This window comes from Podarcis vaucheri (assembly GCF_965113315.1).
Source record: "Podarcis vaucheri genome assembly, chromosome: Z".
Classification (NCBI taxonomy): domain Eukaryota; kingdom Metazoa; phylum Chordata; class Lepidosauria; order Squamata; family Lacertidae; genus Podarcis; species Podarcis vaucheri.
In genome coordinates this window covers 7,114,919-7,133,133 of record NC_138758.1, presented here as the reverse complement: position 1 = coordinate 7,133,133, position 18,215 = coordinate 7,114,919, and the positions used below count along the sequence as shown (strand labels likewise).

Genomic DNA, 18,215 nt, shown 5'->3' with positions numbered 1-18,215 from the left:
AAGGTTCTGCATGATAAAAGTTGCTGGGCAGTTTGGATGGATTTCAGCCTAGTGAATTATGACTTTGGTTTCCACTGCCGATTAAGGTGCCCTTTTGGGATGCTGGATGCTCGCGCGCACACACATACACACACCGATAATAAGCACTGTTAATTTGTAAATGTAGAGAGCTGTAGCCTCTGGGTTATGAGGGGGAGTAGTTAATGTTCCTGGGTTGCATTTTTTGGGGGGAGGGGGATTTTTAGCATAAATCTAAAAAAAGAACAGGAGGCACATATCAATGGCTGGCACAGAACTCAGAATCAATAGGGGGACAGCATGCATTTGCAATGAGCATTGTGTAAGAGCAGATGACCATCTTCTCTTCCCTAGATTCATTCCTTGCTCACTCCCGCTTGCATCTTTGCCTTTCTGTGCTAGATTGTCTCTCCCATGCCCCACACACTGCCTCTCTTTCTCCTGCCTTTCGAATGGATTATGCATTGCTTCCAAATACGTGATCCAAATCCTTCTGACTATGTGCAAAATGACCGGCATTGGAATGCTAAGCATACATTACAATGGAAATGCAGTTTAGCGGGGGCTCATTCTGTTTTGGTATTCACGCCGTACACAAGACAGAGTAATGCACTGTATCCATGTATTGTGTGTATTTGAAAAAGAGAGGCTGAAGCTATGGATGGATAGACACTGATCAGAGTTATAATTTCAAATGCAAGGTACATCTGTGCCCTTTTTTGAATTGCCGCAATACATTTTATGTTGTCCTTGTACTGTACCTATTCTTGTTCAGCAACAGTAGCTCAATGTGTGCTGTTCACCTATTTACTATTAGTACTATTTTTATTTTTTTATTCCTGGAATTATTACTACTGAAACATATTCTATCTTTGTCCTCCTTCTTTTGTAGATTATCTGTCTTTGTTCAGGAGCAGTAGGCTTGATTGCTGATCCTAAAACAAAACAAAAAAGATGCTTCTGTGGTTCTTTCTGGTGTTGTCCAGCCCAGCTTCTTCTACGGATCCAGAGACTGACTCATCTGTGGAAATTTGCAATGTTTGCTCCTGTGTGTCGGTGGAGAATGTACTTTATGTCAACTGCGAAAAGGTTGCAGTCTACAGACCAAACCAGCTGAAACCACCTTGGTCTAATTTCTATCACCTCAATTTTCAGAACAACCTCCTCCTCCTCCTGTATCCAAATACATTTCTTAACTTTACTCATGCTGTGTCCCTGCAGCTGGGTAACAATAAATTACAGAACATTGAGGGAGGAGCTTTCTTAGGTCTCAGTGCATTAAAGCAGTTGCACTTGAACAACAACGAATTAAAGATCCTCCGAGCTGACACCTTCCTTGGCATCGAGAACTTGGAGTATCTCCAAGCTGACTACAATTTAATCAAATATATTGAAAGAGGAGCCTTCAATAAGCTTCACAAGCTGAAAGTCCTCATCCTTAATGACAATCTGATTGCCTTCCTTCCTGATAATATTTTCCGTTTTGCTTCTCTAACCCACCTAGATATACGTGGGAATAGAATACAGAAGCTGCCGTACATTGGAGTTCTGGAGCACATTGGCCGCATCGTCGAGCTGCAGCTGGAGGACAACCCATGGAATTGTACTTGTGATCTGTTGCCTTTGAAGGCATGGCTGGAGAACATGCCCTATAACATCTACATCGGGGAAGCCATCTGCGAGACTCCCAGCGATTTGTATGGGAGGCTTTTGAAAGAAACCAACAAGCAAGAGCTGTGCTCCATGGGAACAGGGAGTGATTTTGATGTGCGCATCCTGCCTCCATCACAGCTTGAACCTGGTTACAGCACACCTAATGGCCATGCAACACAAACATCCATGCACAGATTGGTAACCAAGCCTCCCAAGACGACAAACCCTTCCAAGATCTCAGGGATAGTCGCTGGGAAATCACTCTCCAACCGTAATCTCAGTCAAATAATAAATTTCCAGACCAGAGTGCCACCTCTGACACCTTGCCCACACCCCTGCACTTGCAAAACACATCCTTCAGATTTGGGATTAAGTGTCAACTGTCAAGAAAGAAATATTCAGTCACTGGCTGAGCTTACTCCCAAGCCGCTGAATGCTAAGAAACTCCATGTCAATGGCAATTATATTAAGGATGTGGATACTTCTGATTTTGCAGAGTTTGAAGGGCTGGATTTACTCCACCTGGGCAGCAATAGGATCATGACCATTAAAGGGGAGGTTTTCCGCAACCTTACAAACTTGCGGAGATTGTATCTAAATGGCAATCAGATTGAGAGGCTGAGTCCCGAAATGTTTGCTGGCCTCCACAATCTCCAGTACCTGTATTTGGAATACAATGTCATCAAGGAAATTTTAGCAGGCACTTTTGACCTCATGCCAAACTTGCAGCTTCTTTACCTGAACAACAACCTGCTACGGAGTCTGCCAGCCTACATTTTTTCTGGGGCTCCCCTTGCTCGGTTGAACTTGAGAAACAACCATTTCATGTACCTGCCTGTAAGTGGTGTGCTCGATCATCTGAAATCCCTGACACAGATTGATCTGGAAGGGAATCCGTGGGACTGCACTTGTGATTTGGTTGCTCTGAAGCTGTGGCTGGAGAAGCTCAATGACGGCATTGTGGTGAAGGAACTGAGATGTGAGACGCCCGTGCAGTTTGCTAACATGGAGCTGAAGACACTAAAAAATGAGATCCTGTGCCCCAAACTTCTGAAGTCTGCTGTTTTCACTAGTCCTGCACCCTCTGTCACATTTACAACACCATTGGGCCCCATTCGTAGTCCTCCAGGTGGTCCTGTTCCATTGTCTATCCTCATCTTAAGCATATTGGTAGTGCTCATTTTGACTGTCTTTGTAGCTTTCTGTCTTCTCGTCTTTGTCCTCCGTCGCAACAAGAAACCATCAGTGAAGCACGAAGGTCTGGGGAATCCAGAATGCAGCTCCATGCAACTTCAGCTTCGGAAGCATGATCACATGTCAAACAAGAAGGACACTCTGGGGGCAGAGGCCTTCATCCCCCAAACCATTGAGCAGATGAGCAAAAGCCATGCCTGTGGCTTAACGGAAACAGAAACAGGCTTCATGTTTGCCGAGCCATCGGGGCAGAAGGTCATCCTGCGAAACAACAGCGAGAAGGATAAAGATATATTGCACATGGATAGCAGGAAAAGACTTAGCACAATTGACGAACTCGATGAGTTATTCCCAGGACGGGATTCCAATGTCTTTATTCAAAATTTTCTTGAAAGTAAAAAAGAATACAACAGTATAGGGGTCAGTGGCTTTGAAATACGGTATCCAGAGAAACAGCAAGACAGAAAAAACAAGAAATCTTTAATAGGGGGCAATCACAGCAAAATAGTCGTTGAGCAAAGAAAGAGCGAATATTTTGAGCTGAAAGCGAAACTGCAGAGCTCACCAGACTACTTGCAAGTCCTTGAAGAACAAACAGCACTGAATAAAATGTAGGTCATGCAATCTTATATCCTGCAGAGGACCTGTATTTAATGATGCAAGTGCCTTTTGTTGACTTTTAATTTCCATATAGATATTCAACCAGTAGGCATAGAGGCAGGTGATCTTATGGGTGTGTGATAAAACTTGCTCCAAACAGATATTATTTCATGAAACTCTTGCGCTGTGGAATCCTGTAGGGGTTTACTGCAAAACTCTATTGCCAAAGTGTTGCTTTATACACGTATTACACTGAATTTAACCTCAAGAGGCATATATGTTTTGTACCCTAGTTGCAAAACTCTTCATCACTTTGTGATTTGTTAAAGCAAATGCAAAAGTGAACAGGAACGAAACTGGTACCGCTGTTAGTGTACTCAGCTGAGTCATCCATCTGCACATGGATTAAAAAGTTGGTGGAGGAACTGGAAATAACCATTCCCTATGGTGTGTGATGTTGTAAGCAGCACTGTTTTAGAGAATACCTGAAAAAAAGTTTTTACAAAACAAAAAACTTTTAAAAAGCATGCAAAAGAAAGAACAGTTGATAGTATGTGTAAAATTGGTTACCTTTATGGCCTGCATCTTGAAACCGCTGGATTTATAATGTTAAATTGTGCAGAGATCTTTGTTTAAAATATACCATGCATTGCATCCCTACAAATCAATTTGACCATCAGACGCATACCACAAATTGGCATAAGATGGAACCAACTCAACCCAAGCTGATGAACAAAACAAAAATGGTGGTGTACACAATTGGAAGAAAATACTTGATGTGGGACTACTCTGTGGCTTCTCAACCCCTGTTAACCCATTCTCAGTGATGTGAAACTCCTTTCAAACCCCTAGAGGTTATCCAAAATTTTCAAAAAGATTGCTTGCTGTGTGAGCGTTTCAGAAATTATTTTTGTAATATAATTCATATTTATGAAATACTTTGTATACTAAATAGGAAAAAAATTATGTACTCCTCAATATGTATTTAAATATGCCTGATTTGTTTTCCTGGTCACAAAGGTGCATTAATCATTCAGTATAATTTTAAAAAAGAACAATATACCAAACAGAAACTGTTGATGAAATGTATAGATTTATTTGAAAGTCAATGTGATCAGGTCTAAGACGAATAATAATAATAATGATAATAAAATTATGTTCTGTACTACGCTTGTGAAATTAGCAGGTGATCTTACTTAAGATTTGTTCCAAGAGAATTGTACAGTTAGGTAGATTTGCTCTAAACCTTTTGATATATCATATGCTTCTGGTTGCCGCTAGTGGTTTTGAAACACCCGGACTCCATTAGGTTTTCATTTTGTTCTTAAGTCTACTCAGATTGGGTGTTGGGGAACTTTAGCCCTGCAGATGTTGCTGAACCATGACTCCCATCATCCCTGGCCATTGACCATGTATACAATATGAAGATTTGCAGGCAGATGGGGAAGTTGTGGCCCTCCAGATGTTGTTGGACTTATTCTCATCATCCCTAACCATTTACCAAATCGACAGGGATGATGAAAACATCTGGAATCAAACAAAGGAGGGCCATGACTTCCCCAACCCTATTGTAAAGTGTGTAATGTTGATTGTAGTTTGTCAGGTGTTTGTAAACCATCGCTGGTTGTTTTTTTCCAGCTTCAGGCTGGAACCAACAGCAGGAGGTTTTCCAAGACTCTACTCAGAGGGTTGCACACAACCATACATGTAAATCATGTGCACGTTGGTCAAATAATCCTATGAACTGTAGTTGTTCATGGTGGTGGGCTCTGTGAGGGGTAAACTACAGTCCCCAAGATTCCTGGGTGGGGGTGGGTGTGCTTTAAATGTACAGTGGGTATGCGCAGCAGTTTCCCAGGGACAGTGCTACTCTGTTTTCCAGTTCCCGAGAATCACTTGGCATGTCTGTGTTCCTATTTTTATGTCGTTTGGTGGTGCTTTCTTAAACCTTTAGTTAGTGTCAGTTGCTAGATATGTTCAGGGTTCTGCAACCAAGTAAAGTTCTGTAAGCGGAAGGGGGATACTTTTTGCCTCTAGTGCACATTCATGTATGTGAGTGTGTGCATCATCAAACACTGCACAATGCAGCTACCAAGGTATCTTTTGAACTGTTGATAACCCAGTTTAGGACAGCCTTTTAGCATGCACTTAATGCAAAGGACAATTGGCTTTCAAATCAGTGGGGCATAAGCAGACAGAGATGGGATGGAGCAACTGTGGCCATGCAGTGTTGTTGGTCTCTAGCTCCCATCATCTCTGGCCATTGGCCATGCTGTTGTACAATAATATCCCAAAGACACCACTATGCTGGCTACCTATGGTCTAGGAGGATTGCTGAAATACACTGAGCCCATTATTTAGCTAGCCACTGTTTGCAAAATGAAAAAGAAAGTCGGGTTAGATGAGGGACTGGGAACTTGTTACCCTCCAGATGTTGCTGGACTACCAATCCTATCACCCTTGAGAACTGATCATGCTGCCTGGATTGGAGTTGATGGGAGATGAAGTCCAACATCATCCTTTGAGACACAATTTGCTCAACCCCGAAGTCAAGCAATTGGTGAAGACCAATGTGCAGTTTTTGTGTTTGTGTTGGGGCAGTTCTTAGGTACTAATCTTTTCTCCTTGGAATTGTTGAAGGATATGCAGTTTTCTGTGCATCCCATGTGGGTCACATTCCACTTGGTAGGCCACCATTTGTGCAGGCTGAGTTTTAAGATATCACTAACTTAGCAGAATTGGTGATATGCAGTGGGTTTTAATGATAATTTTGTAACACACAGGGCCTTCTCCACCATTAAGCAGAGAGACAGACACATCCAGCAGCAGATACTGGGGATCAGTGGCTGCAGAGCCCGTTCTCGCTAATACATCTGAGCCATGGGCATCCTTCTAAAACACTGTCCTGTTTTTGATTCTTCCTTATTGCTGTCCTCAACTGTCCTGACTGTCTCACCTGTTTGCTTTCTCCCAACCTGTCATGGGCAAAGGCCCTTGAATGGAGCAAGCAAGAGGAAAGACCATGTAGTCTATTGCACATTGTACATGTACATGCACTACTCTGCTCATGCAATGTATGCTGCTATTGCCACCAGCTTGCAGAATTAGTCTGATAGTGTAGCATGCAGGTGCCAGGTGGAGCAGTGAATGACTGACAGTGAAGTATTGGAGGAAAGAGCTGTGTATGTTTCAGGCAGTTTGGACTACAGTGTTAAGCTAGCTTTCAGCTTTCATGTTGTTTTGGTCAACATTTAACTCAGGCTTCCTCAACTTCAGCCCTCCAGATGTTTTTGGCCCACAACTCCCATGATCCCTAGCTAGCAGGACCGGTGGTCAGGGATGCTGGGAACTGCTGTCTCAAAACATCTAGAGGGCTGAGGTTGAGGAAGCCTGATTTAACTGCTCATCTGCTCAGCTTCTGTATGTGGAATGGGTTGCTATCTGGGCCTTTGCATTGAGCAACCAAATGTAGTTGGTCAGCTTCACTCAGGTTCCTTAGTAGGCTTCTCATGGCGTGGGCTCCATCCCATCAGCTGTGTTCCTTAAGAATGAATGACACTTTAATTCTATGCCTAAAGCCACATAGCAGGCGTGAAATGTGCAACCAGCGTATAGTTGAAGTCCACAGTGGTGTCACACTTTTGGTCAGATATGTTTCAGCTCAATCTATTCCTGAACCTGCTTTCAGTCCCTGTGATGTCTCAGGCCTAGTTGAGGTAGTCAAATTTGAATCATATTTTGGACAGATGGGGCAGAAGAGATAATGCAAATTTTCCTCTGTGCTTAATTGTGTGTTGATTTTTCCTCTGTGCTTAATTTGTATTAGCATAATAGACTGAGCAAAGAGCTGTATAAATGTTAAAATATGTTTTTGATAGCCAGTAAACAGGTATTGGTGTGTCTACAGATGAGAGGCTGTCTTGCATTGTAGCACATACCATCTTTTTAACGCATCTCTTGAATTTCTTCTGGTGTCACATTATGGTGTGGAGAGTGCAGGTTAGAAGGATGCATGTTGATGCAAGGAAGGTCCTATCTTTGGAGAAAAGGTTTGAGCAGATGGCTCGTTGATGGCTTGTTGTCACAAACAGTAGATGGAATGACAATAAACCTGTGACTGGCCTATATGCCTCCAAAATGCAGGTGGCAGCCCACAAAGACAGAACCTTAGAATTCCAGGATGAAGGCTTTGCTAGATCCTTTTCTCCTGGCATCTCATCAACTCTATGCAGCAATTTTGATTTTAAAAGTGTATGTGAAGGAGCATCCCATCAAACAAGTGGTACCCTCCAGACACAGCATTAAAACTCCATCAGCTGTTTGTGGGGATTAGGTCTACACAGAGCTATTTTCTGGTGATTAGGTGAAAAGGAGAAGACAAAGTAGATGATCTGTATCTTGAATATGTGTTTGTGGGTTTCCTGGACCTCCCTGCCACCACATCTTAATGAAACTGGCCTTGATTTTTGCTTTAGCAGAGCTCTCCACAGCCTGGATCCCTCCAGATGTTTTAAGACTGTTTCACCCCTGAGCATTAGCCATGATGGATGGAACTGGTGAGTGTTGCAATTGCAAAATGTCCACAGGGCACCAGGTTGCGGAAAGATGGGAAAGTCATCAACAGTTGAGTGATCCAGAGGAATCAAATGATTAAAGGTGAACATGAAACAGTACATAGATACTACTGCTTCATATTCTCTGTGATCCTTCACACAGAGGGGCCCATGGAGGAAGCAACAGATGAGCTGGTACACCCACATTGAAAGGCATTTTCCATCCTCCTCACTTGCATACATTTCTCTAAAGAAATGTCAGGGGTCAGTCCACATTTCTCTGAGCTCCTAGATTGCTTTTCCATATGACTAAAGACCACCAGGCTGCTTTGCATCAGGGGTTGGCTCCAGTGGTTGGGCATCACTAGGCACTTGACAAGGCCCACACCCTTATAGGATGCCCTCTGCTGACGCCCCCCCCTAAAAAAAACACAATCCTCTTTTTCATGCTGTTTCTGCTCCTTGGTTTCTGTTTGCATCTCTGAGCATGCAAACAGTGAGAACGAGGAAGAGATGGAGCAGGAACACCTTGCCCTCACCCCCCCCCCAGGTGAGGCCTAGAGGGAGAGGGCAAGCAAATGGAGAGTGAAGGCATTGGGGCAGTGGAGATTAGTGCAATTGTCACAGGTTTCCAAATCCTGGAGCAAGCAATGTTCCTCTCTTCGTGGAGAATTTTAGAGTATATAATCTTAATCCCTATCAATGGACTGCTTTATGCATGTACATTATCTGTTACTTTATTGTTTGCTACTTGGTGGTTTTTCCAACTGTTGGGGTATGGACATTTTGTGCAAGCTGATCTGATACATGCTTTGCATGCAAAGGATCTTAGGCTCAGTTCCCCAACTTCTCCAGGTAGGGTTTCTGAATGAAACCCTGGATAACCATTGCAAGTCAATGTTGAGAATACTGAGCTAGGTGGACTAATTAGTTTGATTTGGAATAAGGCAGCTTTTCAGGTTGACTGATCTGATGGCCCATTCACACATGAAAATCATCACTTGATGTTGCAGACATCAAGAAATCGGCATGTGTATATAAAGCAGGACTAAATCCCACTTGATAAATGCATGAGTTTCACTGTACACTTTTTGAACAATAGATGGTACAAACGAAAGTTTTTCAGATTAGATTCTGAGACAGAATTTATATTTTGTCTTCATTTTGATTTATCCATATGAGTAGGGGAGATGATGATGATGATGATTTATTATTCATACCCTGCCCATCTGGCTGGGCTTCCCCAGTCACTCACAAAATATTAAAATACAGTAATCCATCAAACATTAAAAGCTTCCCTAAACAGGGCTGCCTTCAGGTGTCTTCTAAAAGTCTGGTAGTTGTTGTTCCCTTTGACATCTGGTGGGAGGGTGTCCCACAGGGCAGGTGCCACTACTGAGAAGGCCCTCTGCCTGGTTCCCTGTAACTTGGCTTCTCGCAGTGAGGGAATCACCAGAAGGCCCTCAGCGCTGGACCTCAGTGTCTGGGTAGAACGATGGGGGTGGAGATGTTTCTTCAGAGATACTGGACTGAGGCCGTTTAGGGCTTTAAAAGTCAGCACCAACACTTTGAATCATGTCATATGCTCTAAAGTCTAATGTTGAAATGTACCACAACCATGTACATAGCAAAATATAAATATTAGAAAAAATATATGTTGTATAAGAAAGGGAAAAAGAATAGTTCCCCTTTGATGTGCATGAAAGAGATTATATTTCTAATGAATTGATCTAAACAGGTAAATCAATCCCAACAGAAAATCCATTGTAGGTTGAAGAAAAACCTATAGCCACCAACAGTTTAAATGAATTTCAATGGATTTCGGCTCAGGCTTTGTAGATGTTCATCCAGCATAGTGTCTTGTTGTATCTGTTGCTCGTGGAATCATTCCTCATGGAATATTCAGGTAGTGCAGAATGCAGTGGCTAGGCTGCTTGTGGTGTCAATCTACAGCCAGCATATACCTTACTTACAGGATTTGCATTTGCTGCCAATTTGCTCCCAGGCCTAGTTCAAGATGTTGGTACTAACATGTACAGCTCAAGACCATGTTATGTGAGAGACCACCTTATTCCTTAGATACCTAGTAGGGTCACTGCAGCCTGCAGAAGAACTTCTGCAAGTTCCAAAGAAGCCCTTTCCACAATAACTTGGAGCAAGGCTTTCAGTATGGCTGCTCCTCTTCTGCGAAACAACACTGCTGTCAAGATACAACAGTCAAAACAAAATTTAAAAAAATCTGTAGCACCTTAGAGACCAACTAAGTTTGTTATTGGTATGAGCTTTCATGTTCATGCACACTTCTTCAGATACACTGAAACAGAAGTGAAACAGGTGTCCACTCTCAGCACTTTTGGAGGGGAAAACTAAATACAGTGGTACCTCGGGTTACAGATGCTTCAGGTTACAGACTCCACTAACAAGGAAATAGTACCTCAGGTTAAGAACTTTGCTTCAGGATGAGAACAGAAATCGCATGGTGGTGGTGCGGCGGCGGGAGGCCCCATTAGCTAAAGTGGTACCTCAGGTTAAGAACAGTTTCAGGTTAAAAACGGACCTCCAGAATGAATTAAGTTCTTAACCCGAGGTACCACTGTATATCCAGCATTCAGAGATATGGCATTTGATATAATATGTTTGCATTGGTCTCATGAACTTAACCCTCCAGCCCCATACAGGGTTATAACTCTTTTTGCTAGTTAGCTGTTAAGAAATGTAAAAGGTAAAGGTAAAGGTACCCCTGCCCGAACGGGCCAGTCTTGACAGACTCTGGGGTTTGTGCGCCCATCTCACATCTATTGGCCGGGGGCCAGCGCTGTCCGCAGACACTTCCGGGTCACGTGGCCAGCGTGACAACGCTGCTCTGGCGAGCCAGAGCCGCACACGGAACGCCGTTTACCTTCCCGCTGGTAAGCGGTACCTATTTATCTACTTGCCCCCGGGGGTGCTTTCGAACTGCTAGGTTGGCAGGCGCTGGGACCGAGCAGCGGGAGCGCACCCTGCCGCGGGGATTCGAACCGCCGACCTTTCGATCGGCAAGCCCTAGGCGCTGAGGCTTTAGCCCACAGCGCCACCGTTAAGAAATGTAAAAGAGGCCAAAAACAACTACCTTCCCTTTACTAATAGTCTGCCACCAAGATTTGGTCAGATTTAACATCCCCACTGCAGCAGATCAGTCATAAATTCCCAACACAGCATTTATATTTCTTTGTGGGGATTTTAAACTGAGGCAACTGCTGAGGGTCTCTTGCTACTTTTAGGCTTAGACTTTGAATATATTTTCCTGACCTCCCATTGTTCTTTGGACAATAAATATAATGTACAGGGCCTGAAATGGCTGGAATTTGTATTCTAGTGTAATGTATTTATATTTCATGGGAGTCTTGTAGACATTTCTATGGGGTCAGTATACTAACATACAACACCCCATATAGTTTGGGACCAGATAACCTGAGAGGCCACCTTGCTCCTTATATGCTCAGAAGGTCTCTGTGTTCTTCCAGGGAGACTCTCCTTGAAGGCACTAAAATATCAGAAGCTGTCTCCACAGCAACTCAGGCAAAGACTTTCAGTGTGGCTGCCTCTGTTTTGTGGAACGGCATCCCTGTTGAGATATGACAGGCTTTGACTATTTGAAGTTTCTGGATACAATTGAAGAGATTTTTGTTTCAACATTTTTCCACCTGGAGGAGGAAGTGAGGGGGATGAAGATCTCTGCCTTGAGAGTTTATTTGTATTGTTTTAATGTTACTTTTAGTTTTTATTATGTGGTGGTTAATCACCTAGAGACCTAGGTGACCTTATTACAGTGATAGTTAGTTAGTTAGTTAGTTAGTTAGTTAGTTAGTTAGTTAGATAGCTAGATAGATCGAATTGCAATAGAAAATAAACCTTTAATCCAATTCATGAATTTCAGACAGAAAATATGCCAGTGAAGGCTGAAATTTGTTGTGGCTATGTCAGCTTTTTCTCCATGATCAACTGCTAATTTCCGAGTTTTCAGATATTGCTGGAAATATATGTTTCTGGGATGGTCCTGGGCAGAAAGCCAGCATTTAGAAGAGTCTTGCTGCAGAAGAGCAGCAAGTCCGTGCTAGTCCAGCATGCTGCTTCTCAAAGTATCCAAGTTAGAAAATCCTAGGTGGGCTTGAAGGCAGAAGATCTCCTTTTGCTATCTGCCTCCAATTTTTGATACTTAAGATATATGCTGTGTCTGAAGAGGGAGGTTTAATTCAGCTGTCATGTCTAATAGCCTTTGATAGGCTTGTTATCTTGTGAATCCATCCAGTCCTTCTGAAACAGAGAAGGGAAACCTGCTGTGCTCCTTCAGATGTTTCTGGGTTCAAACTCCCAGTAATCCAAGCAGACAGCATGACCAATGGTTAGAGATAATGGGAGTCTACCATGATTTAGTACCATTATGGTTTAGGTTCAGGTTTCAGAAGCAAATCAGCTTTGGCCGTCCTGAAGGATGAACTTTGTATGGGAAGAGACCAGGGGTGTGTGACCCTGTTACTTTTTCTGAACCACACAATGGCTTTTGATACCCTCAGTCATGGTATACCTCCGGACAGCCTCTCTGGGGTGGATTTTGGAGGCACTCTTTTGCAGTGGCTCCATTCCTGCCTATGGGGTTGTGTCCAGAGAGCAGCATTATTGAGTGTGTGCCTCTTGGCCCAATGGCATTTGTGTCATGGGGTATAACAGGATGAGATGTAACATTTATATGAAGCCACTGGGAGTGGTCATTAGGAGCTTGGGGACAAGGTAAAACAAGTATGCTGATTACACAGAGCTGTTATTTCCCCATTACATCAGAGTGAGATTAGCCCATGCAACATCTGGGCTGGTGCCTAGATGCAGAGGATTGCTTGATGATGGCCAGCAAATAAAACTATATAGCTTGCCTAGAGGGAAACACTGTGAATGAGTGGTTCTCATGTTGGGGGATAGGTTAGTTGCCTTTTCTGGACAGGGTTGCACTCTGATTGAAAGAGCAAGTATGCAATCTGTGTCTACTACTGTATCTGACTTTGCTCCTTGTGGCTTGGACTGCCTTCAGCTGGTATGCCAGCTGTGACTGTTGCCGGTGGTTCATGCACTGGCAATCTCAAGACAGAGTGCTGTAATGCAGAAAAACCTCTTAAGTGCTGGCTGCCATCAACATATAACACCTGTGTTGAGGGACTGCTCTGGCTGCCAGCACACTACCAAGCTCTAAACAACCTGGGATCAGTATATTTTTTAAATATCACCTTATTCTGAACAGCTTTTGCATAGTGCCACTGAGGCATGTCTGATCATGCCCGGCAGCCTCTAGCTGTCCTGAACAAGAAATGGTCTGCTTAGTGCAGTGACACTGGTGTTATGGAACTCTTTACCTGATGGAATCAAGCTGGGGCTGTCGGTAATGAGTTTTACACATCAAGTTGAGATTGGGTTATTTTGGCAAGGCTTTTTATGAAAACAGATTTACTGTTTTTATAATCTGCTTGGCAGATGACCATTCAGTACTTCTGTTTCTTTGGTGTACTTTTGCTGTGATGTTGCTTGCTGTGTTCTTTTTCATTTTCGCTGAGATCTTGCACGTTGCATAAATATATATTTTATATGAGCTTGCAGAATAGAAATACAATCCTCTTTTTTTCCTCCTCCTCTTCCTCCTTCTCCTCCACATCTGGTGGGTCACAAGTTCCCCATCCTTCTTTTGCTGTTGATAGCATCTGTTTATTTTATTAACTATATTCATAGGCCGTTGGACATCTAAAAATCTTTAAGTGGTGTACAAATGGATATAAGGCACGCAATGGCTGCCAGCAAATTAAATCAGCTTAGAATACAGTTCAAACTTTGCTGTGATCAGATACAGTAAAATGCATGACCAACAGCTGCTCTAGGAAAGATTGGGCAAAGGGAACATGGTATTTAGCATGCACCAAGTGTTAAATCCTAGTAGCAACCACTATATCATGGGGCAGTGAATTCCATAAGTGTTGTGTTGTGTTAAATACTTCCATTTAAAATCCATGGTCAGGCAATGCCTTTATTAGGACTAATCAAAATGTTGCAAAATAGCAAGCAAAACATTGCAAAATAGTGAGAATATGTTGAAGGACCATAGCTCTGTGGCAAAGGGCCTGCTTTGCATGCAGAGAGTCCCCAATTCAAGCCCTGATGGCACCTCCAGCTAGGGCAGGGAATGTCCCATCTGAAATCTCAGTGAGTCACTGCCCATCAGAGTAGACAATACTGAGCTAGATGGACCAGTGACCTGAGTCACTGAGATACCTATGTTCCTGCTAAGCAAATGTTAAGGATAATATGGGGGAAGAATGCTGGTTTGAAACCCAAACCAAAAAGTCTGAATTGAGTCAATGTCTCAAGGTGGAATGTGGGAGAAAATGGCAGGTTTAGGGTGCAACTCTGTGGGTCCTGAGAGGGCATCTCAGCATACATTGGATGTTGTAGACCTCTCCTGAAGCCCCCCCCCCCGGCCCTTAGTGGGTTGTGGCTTTTTTCTTTCTTTCTTTCGTTCTTGGTTCAGTGATGTTGCCTGCTTTTATTTTGTGTATGTTCTATTTGTGTCGGGGGGTGTATAGGTGTTCTACCTGGGTGCTTCTTGGCGGGGGCGGGGGGAGATTTGAGCATTTACTGTTTTTCTTCTGTGAAATGAGTATTTGCTGGTGCCAACCACATATTTTTTCAGATATCCAGTTGAGCCCCTGGACCCCCAAAAAGGTTGAGGATCCCATCACTAAAGTCTTTGGAGAGACTATGACAATCAAAACGAGCTCAACATTGTATTGCAGGCACAGGATAATTGCTAATTTCAACATCTTCTTTGCAATTAGGTTATCTGATTCATCTGAATTAATTGCTGACAAAACAAATTTCTGAACATTCTGGTTGTTTCTGTGGTGTTTTGATACCCTTCTGTTTCCCTGGCTGCTGCTGCTGCTACTTCCTGACATTATTTTTCTTCTTCACCTTTACTGCCGTTGGCCTCATTAGCCTTCACTGTGCCTTCATTTGCCCTCAGTTTCATCAACAGGGCAATCCTAGATGTCTACTGAGAAATAAACTCCACTGAGCTCAAGGCAGCATACTGACAGGTGAGTGTACATAGGAAAGAAACATAAATCTGATCAGCTATGACATCCTCTGTGATGGGATTTTTCTCAAAATCCAAGAAGTCTTGGGTTTCTTTTTTAACTGTTGACATTCACTAGTGAGAACAGGGTTGGGGAATGTTTTTTCAATCCAAGGGCCACAACCCTTTCTGAGATACCTTCTTGGGGGTACATTTCAGTTCTGGGTAGGTCCAGAGGCAGGAGTGGATGGAGCAACAAATGTATATTTTACCTGTGTACAATAGACTAGTTTTCTACGCCTACCCACACACCCATCTCTTCTTGTTGGCATCTGTTGGTCACAAAAGAAAATGGAGTGCATCTCCAGGGGTGAAGTCCAACTACGGTGTTACCAACACTAAATTGACCTCATCAGACTGAAAGCTGCCCAGATGGACATGATCCTTGTCTCCGCCTCGCTGATGTGGTCCAAAGGAAAGCAGAGCAATACATCTGGCACCAGCTTGGCTTGATGGCAGGAATTGCCAGAAGGAAGCATACAATGTGCCATCCAACTGTCTTAGGGACTCCACTTTGGATTTGTGTAGGGTTTACTCCTTAGCATTTTCTTCTCCTGAAGATATCTCACAAGGCAGCAGAGGTTTAGGATCAGAGTTTTCTTTCTCCCAAATGGTCTATCTTCCCAGGTTGACAAGGTCCACCTGCTCCTGACTTCCCTCTACAGCACATGCAAAATCTGCCTTCTTGACCATTAGACCCACTATTGGTCTCATCCACTCAATCCACTGGAACCTGTCACACTCAAATATTTCACAAATCCACCAGGCAAGCAAAAGGTGTTATCAGAGTTTGAGGACACATTCCAGAAAGGCAAAAACACTCAAGGGGAGTTCAAAGCAAGGTACTATGAGAGGTTTGGCATGAGGAAAGTCCTAAGGACTAGCAAGAGAGGCTTGTAGGGCTAGATTTGGCTTCAGGCCTTAAATTTCCCCAACCCTAAGCTGGAACATTAGCAGTCCCAAGTGAACATCTAACACTAGCATCACTGTCTGTAGCAAAAAAAATCATGAGCTGGAAATACCACTGCAGCTCTGCCAAAGCTGGGGAAAGTGTTTTTATCTTTTTGTTTTAATGAGATATGTATTGAACATAGTCTGAATGCCAAGCTGCTGCTGCTGCTGCTTTTCTTTTTTTTACAAAGCTGAGCAGTTAAATATTGATCTGTGCAGCAACAACAAAATCATTCCAGAAAAGAATGTAATGCAGATATTCTAATATTTATTGCCCTACATGCAGAGAGCAATAAATATGAATGACCAAATAATTTGAGGTAGAGCATTCAATATGCTGTTCTACTGTACTTACTGTTCAGCTCCTGGAGAAGGGATGGAATAATCTCTTTGTGCTGGTGTCTCTTGGTGTCTTTTTTCTCCCAGTCTTAAATTCACCCAATCTCCACATCAGCTTGCAAAATCTGCATGCAAAGCTGTATGGTGGTTTTTTTTAATGCAACCTCCCCCCCCCCCAATTTTTTGTGATCAGTTTCCCCTAATGGCATGCATTTTGTATGCTTATTCTTCCTGGTACTTGCATTTCCAGGCACACTTTCTCCTAACACATGCCTTTCTGCACAAATTTATGGTTGGAAAAAATGTTGATTTCAAAGGACAGCTGTTTCAGAGCAAATTAGGCAGGCTTACAAAGCAAACAAATATCTCTCCCAGCTTTATCAGGAGCTCAAATTGGTTACCCTAGTCCAGGCACAGGCAAACTCAGCCCTCCAGATGTTTTGAGACAATTCCCATCATCCCTGACCACTGGTCCTATTAGCTAGGGATGATGGGAGTTGTAGTCCCGAAACATCTGGAGGGCCGAATTTGCCTATGCCTGCTCTAATCTTTCTACTGATGGTGCTAGCAGTGGAAGTAGTGACTTGGGGGAGCGGGGTCCCAGGTCCTCTTTGTTATGCTTAAATTCTGGTTCAAATTTCTTCACAAATTTTAGTATCTCAAATTTCTTGGTTATTTAAGAATCTTATGTTGAAGATAAAACATAGTTGCACTACTCAGTCCAGGCAATTCTCAGTACTTGACAGCCTGAATTCCAAGTGTTCTCATTTATTGTTTGATGCAATGGTTTTATGCCTTGTGAATTCAAGACGAGGGAACCAGAATACGGCTCAGCAAAGGTCTTTAATGTCCCTTGACTTGGCATTGCTTATCTAGTCTCTTTCGCATTCAGACCTGTATGAGCAGGCACCACAGGTGTATAAACACTTCTTACTGGGTAGATAAGCAAAACACAGGGCTCCCTGACAGATTTTGCAGATAACTCAATGGAAAAAACCTGCATGAAGCCTATCTCCCTGCTCCTTGGCAGAACAGCAAGAATTCTGCAAGCCCATCATAGCATGATACCCTTTGTTATTGAACAGCAAACACAAGGTTTCAAGGGATTAGTTTTTTTGAAGTCGATTCTACCCAATAATAATTGGGCGAAAAAGAGGGAAGGAGGGGAATATGCTTACATGTTTAGACAACTCAGAGTTCAAATGTATTTCCCCATATTTAAACCTAAAACATACACTAGGCTATTGCACATTTTTGGGTGGAAGGAAAATGCTTTTAGAAATTTGCTAGGTCACAAGCAAAGACCAAATAATATCTATAGAACCCCACTGTTTGTACAGAAATCTCCCTTCCTACAGCCTGATATCAGGATGCCATAAAACATAATACAGTATGTTTTAACACTGATTATAAGCCATTTGAGGAAGAATAAAATTAAAAAGTGGCCCATAAATTGAAGTAAGCAATAAAACAAAATGGCATTAGTCCTCCAGACGCTTGAATAAATGTTTGCTATTATTGCACAACTAATTCTCCAGTTTTAACAGGGGACCTTCTTCCCACAAGCAGCAGCCCTCCCTGCTCCAGCCAAATGACAAACCAAATAGGACCAGCAGCAGCAGAATGAAGGATCCTTCGGCAACAGCTTATGTTTGCAGATGTTTGTTACTAAAGCACCAGAACAAAATAACATTGTGGCAATTTTATGTACCCCCTGCCCCCAGACTGCTTTTCTGCAGTGCTTTATACCAATGGGT

The 18,215-nt window shown here is 42.9% G+C and overlaps 1 protein-coding gene across 4 annotated transcripts in view; it reads left to right on the top strand.

Moving 5' to 3' along the window:
- Positions 1-18,215, top strand: part of SLITRK4 (SLIT and NTRK like family member 4) — a 21,478-nt gene extending 3,263 nt beyond the window's left edge. For 2 of the 4 annotated variants that reach the window (XM_082207221.1, XM_082207222.1), the window contains exon 2: positions 911-8,021. In XM_082207221.1, the coding sequence (XP_082063347.1) occupies positions 973-3,480 (2,508 nt within the window). In that variant the 5' untranslated portion in view covers positions 911-972 and the 3' untranslated portion in view covers positions 3,481-8,021. Of the gene's footprint in view, positions 1-910; positions 9,190-14,724 lie in introns of those variants that run through there. The other 2 variants (XR_014215352.1, XM_082207220.1) reach the window with 2 other exon arrangements.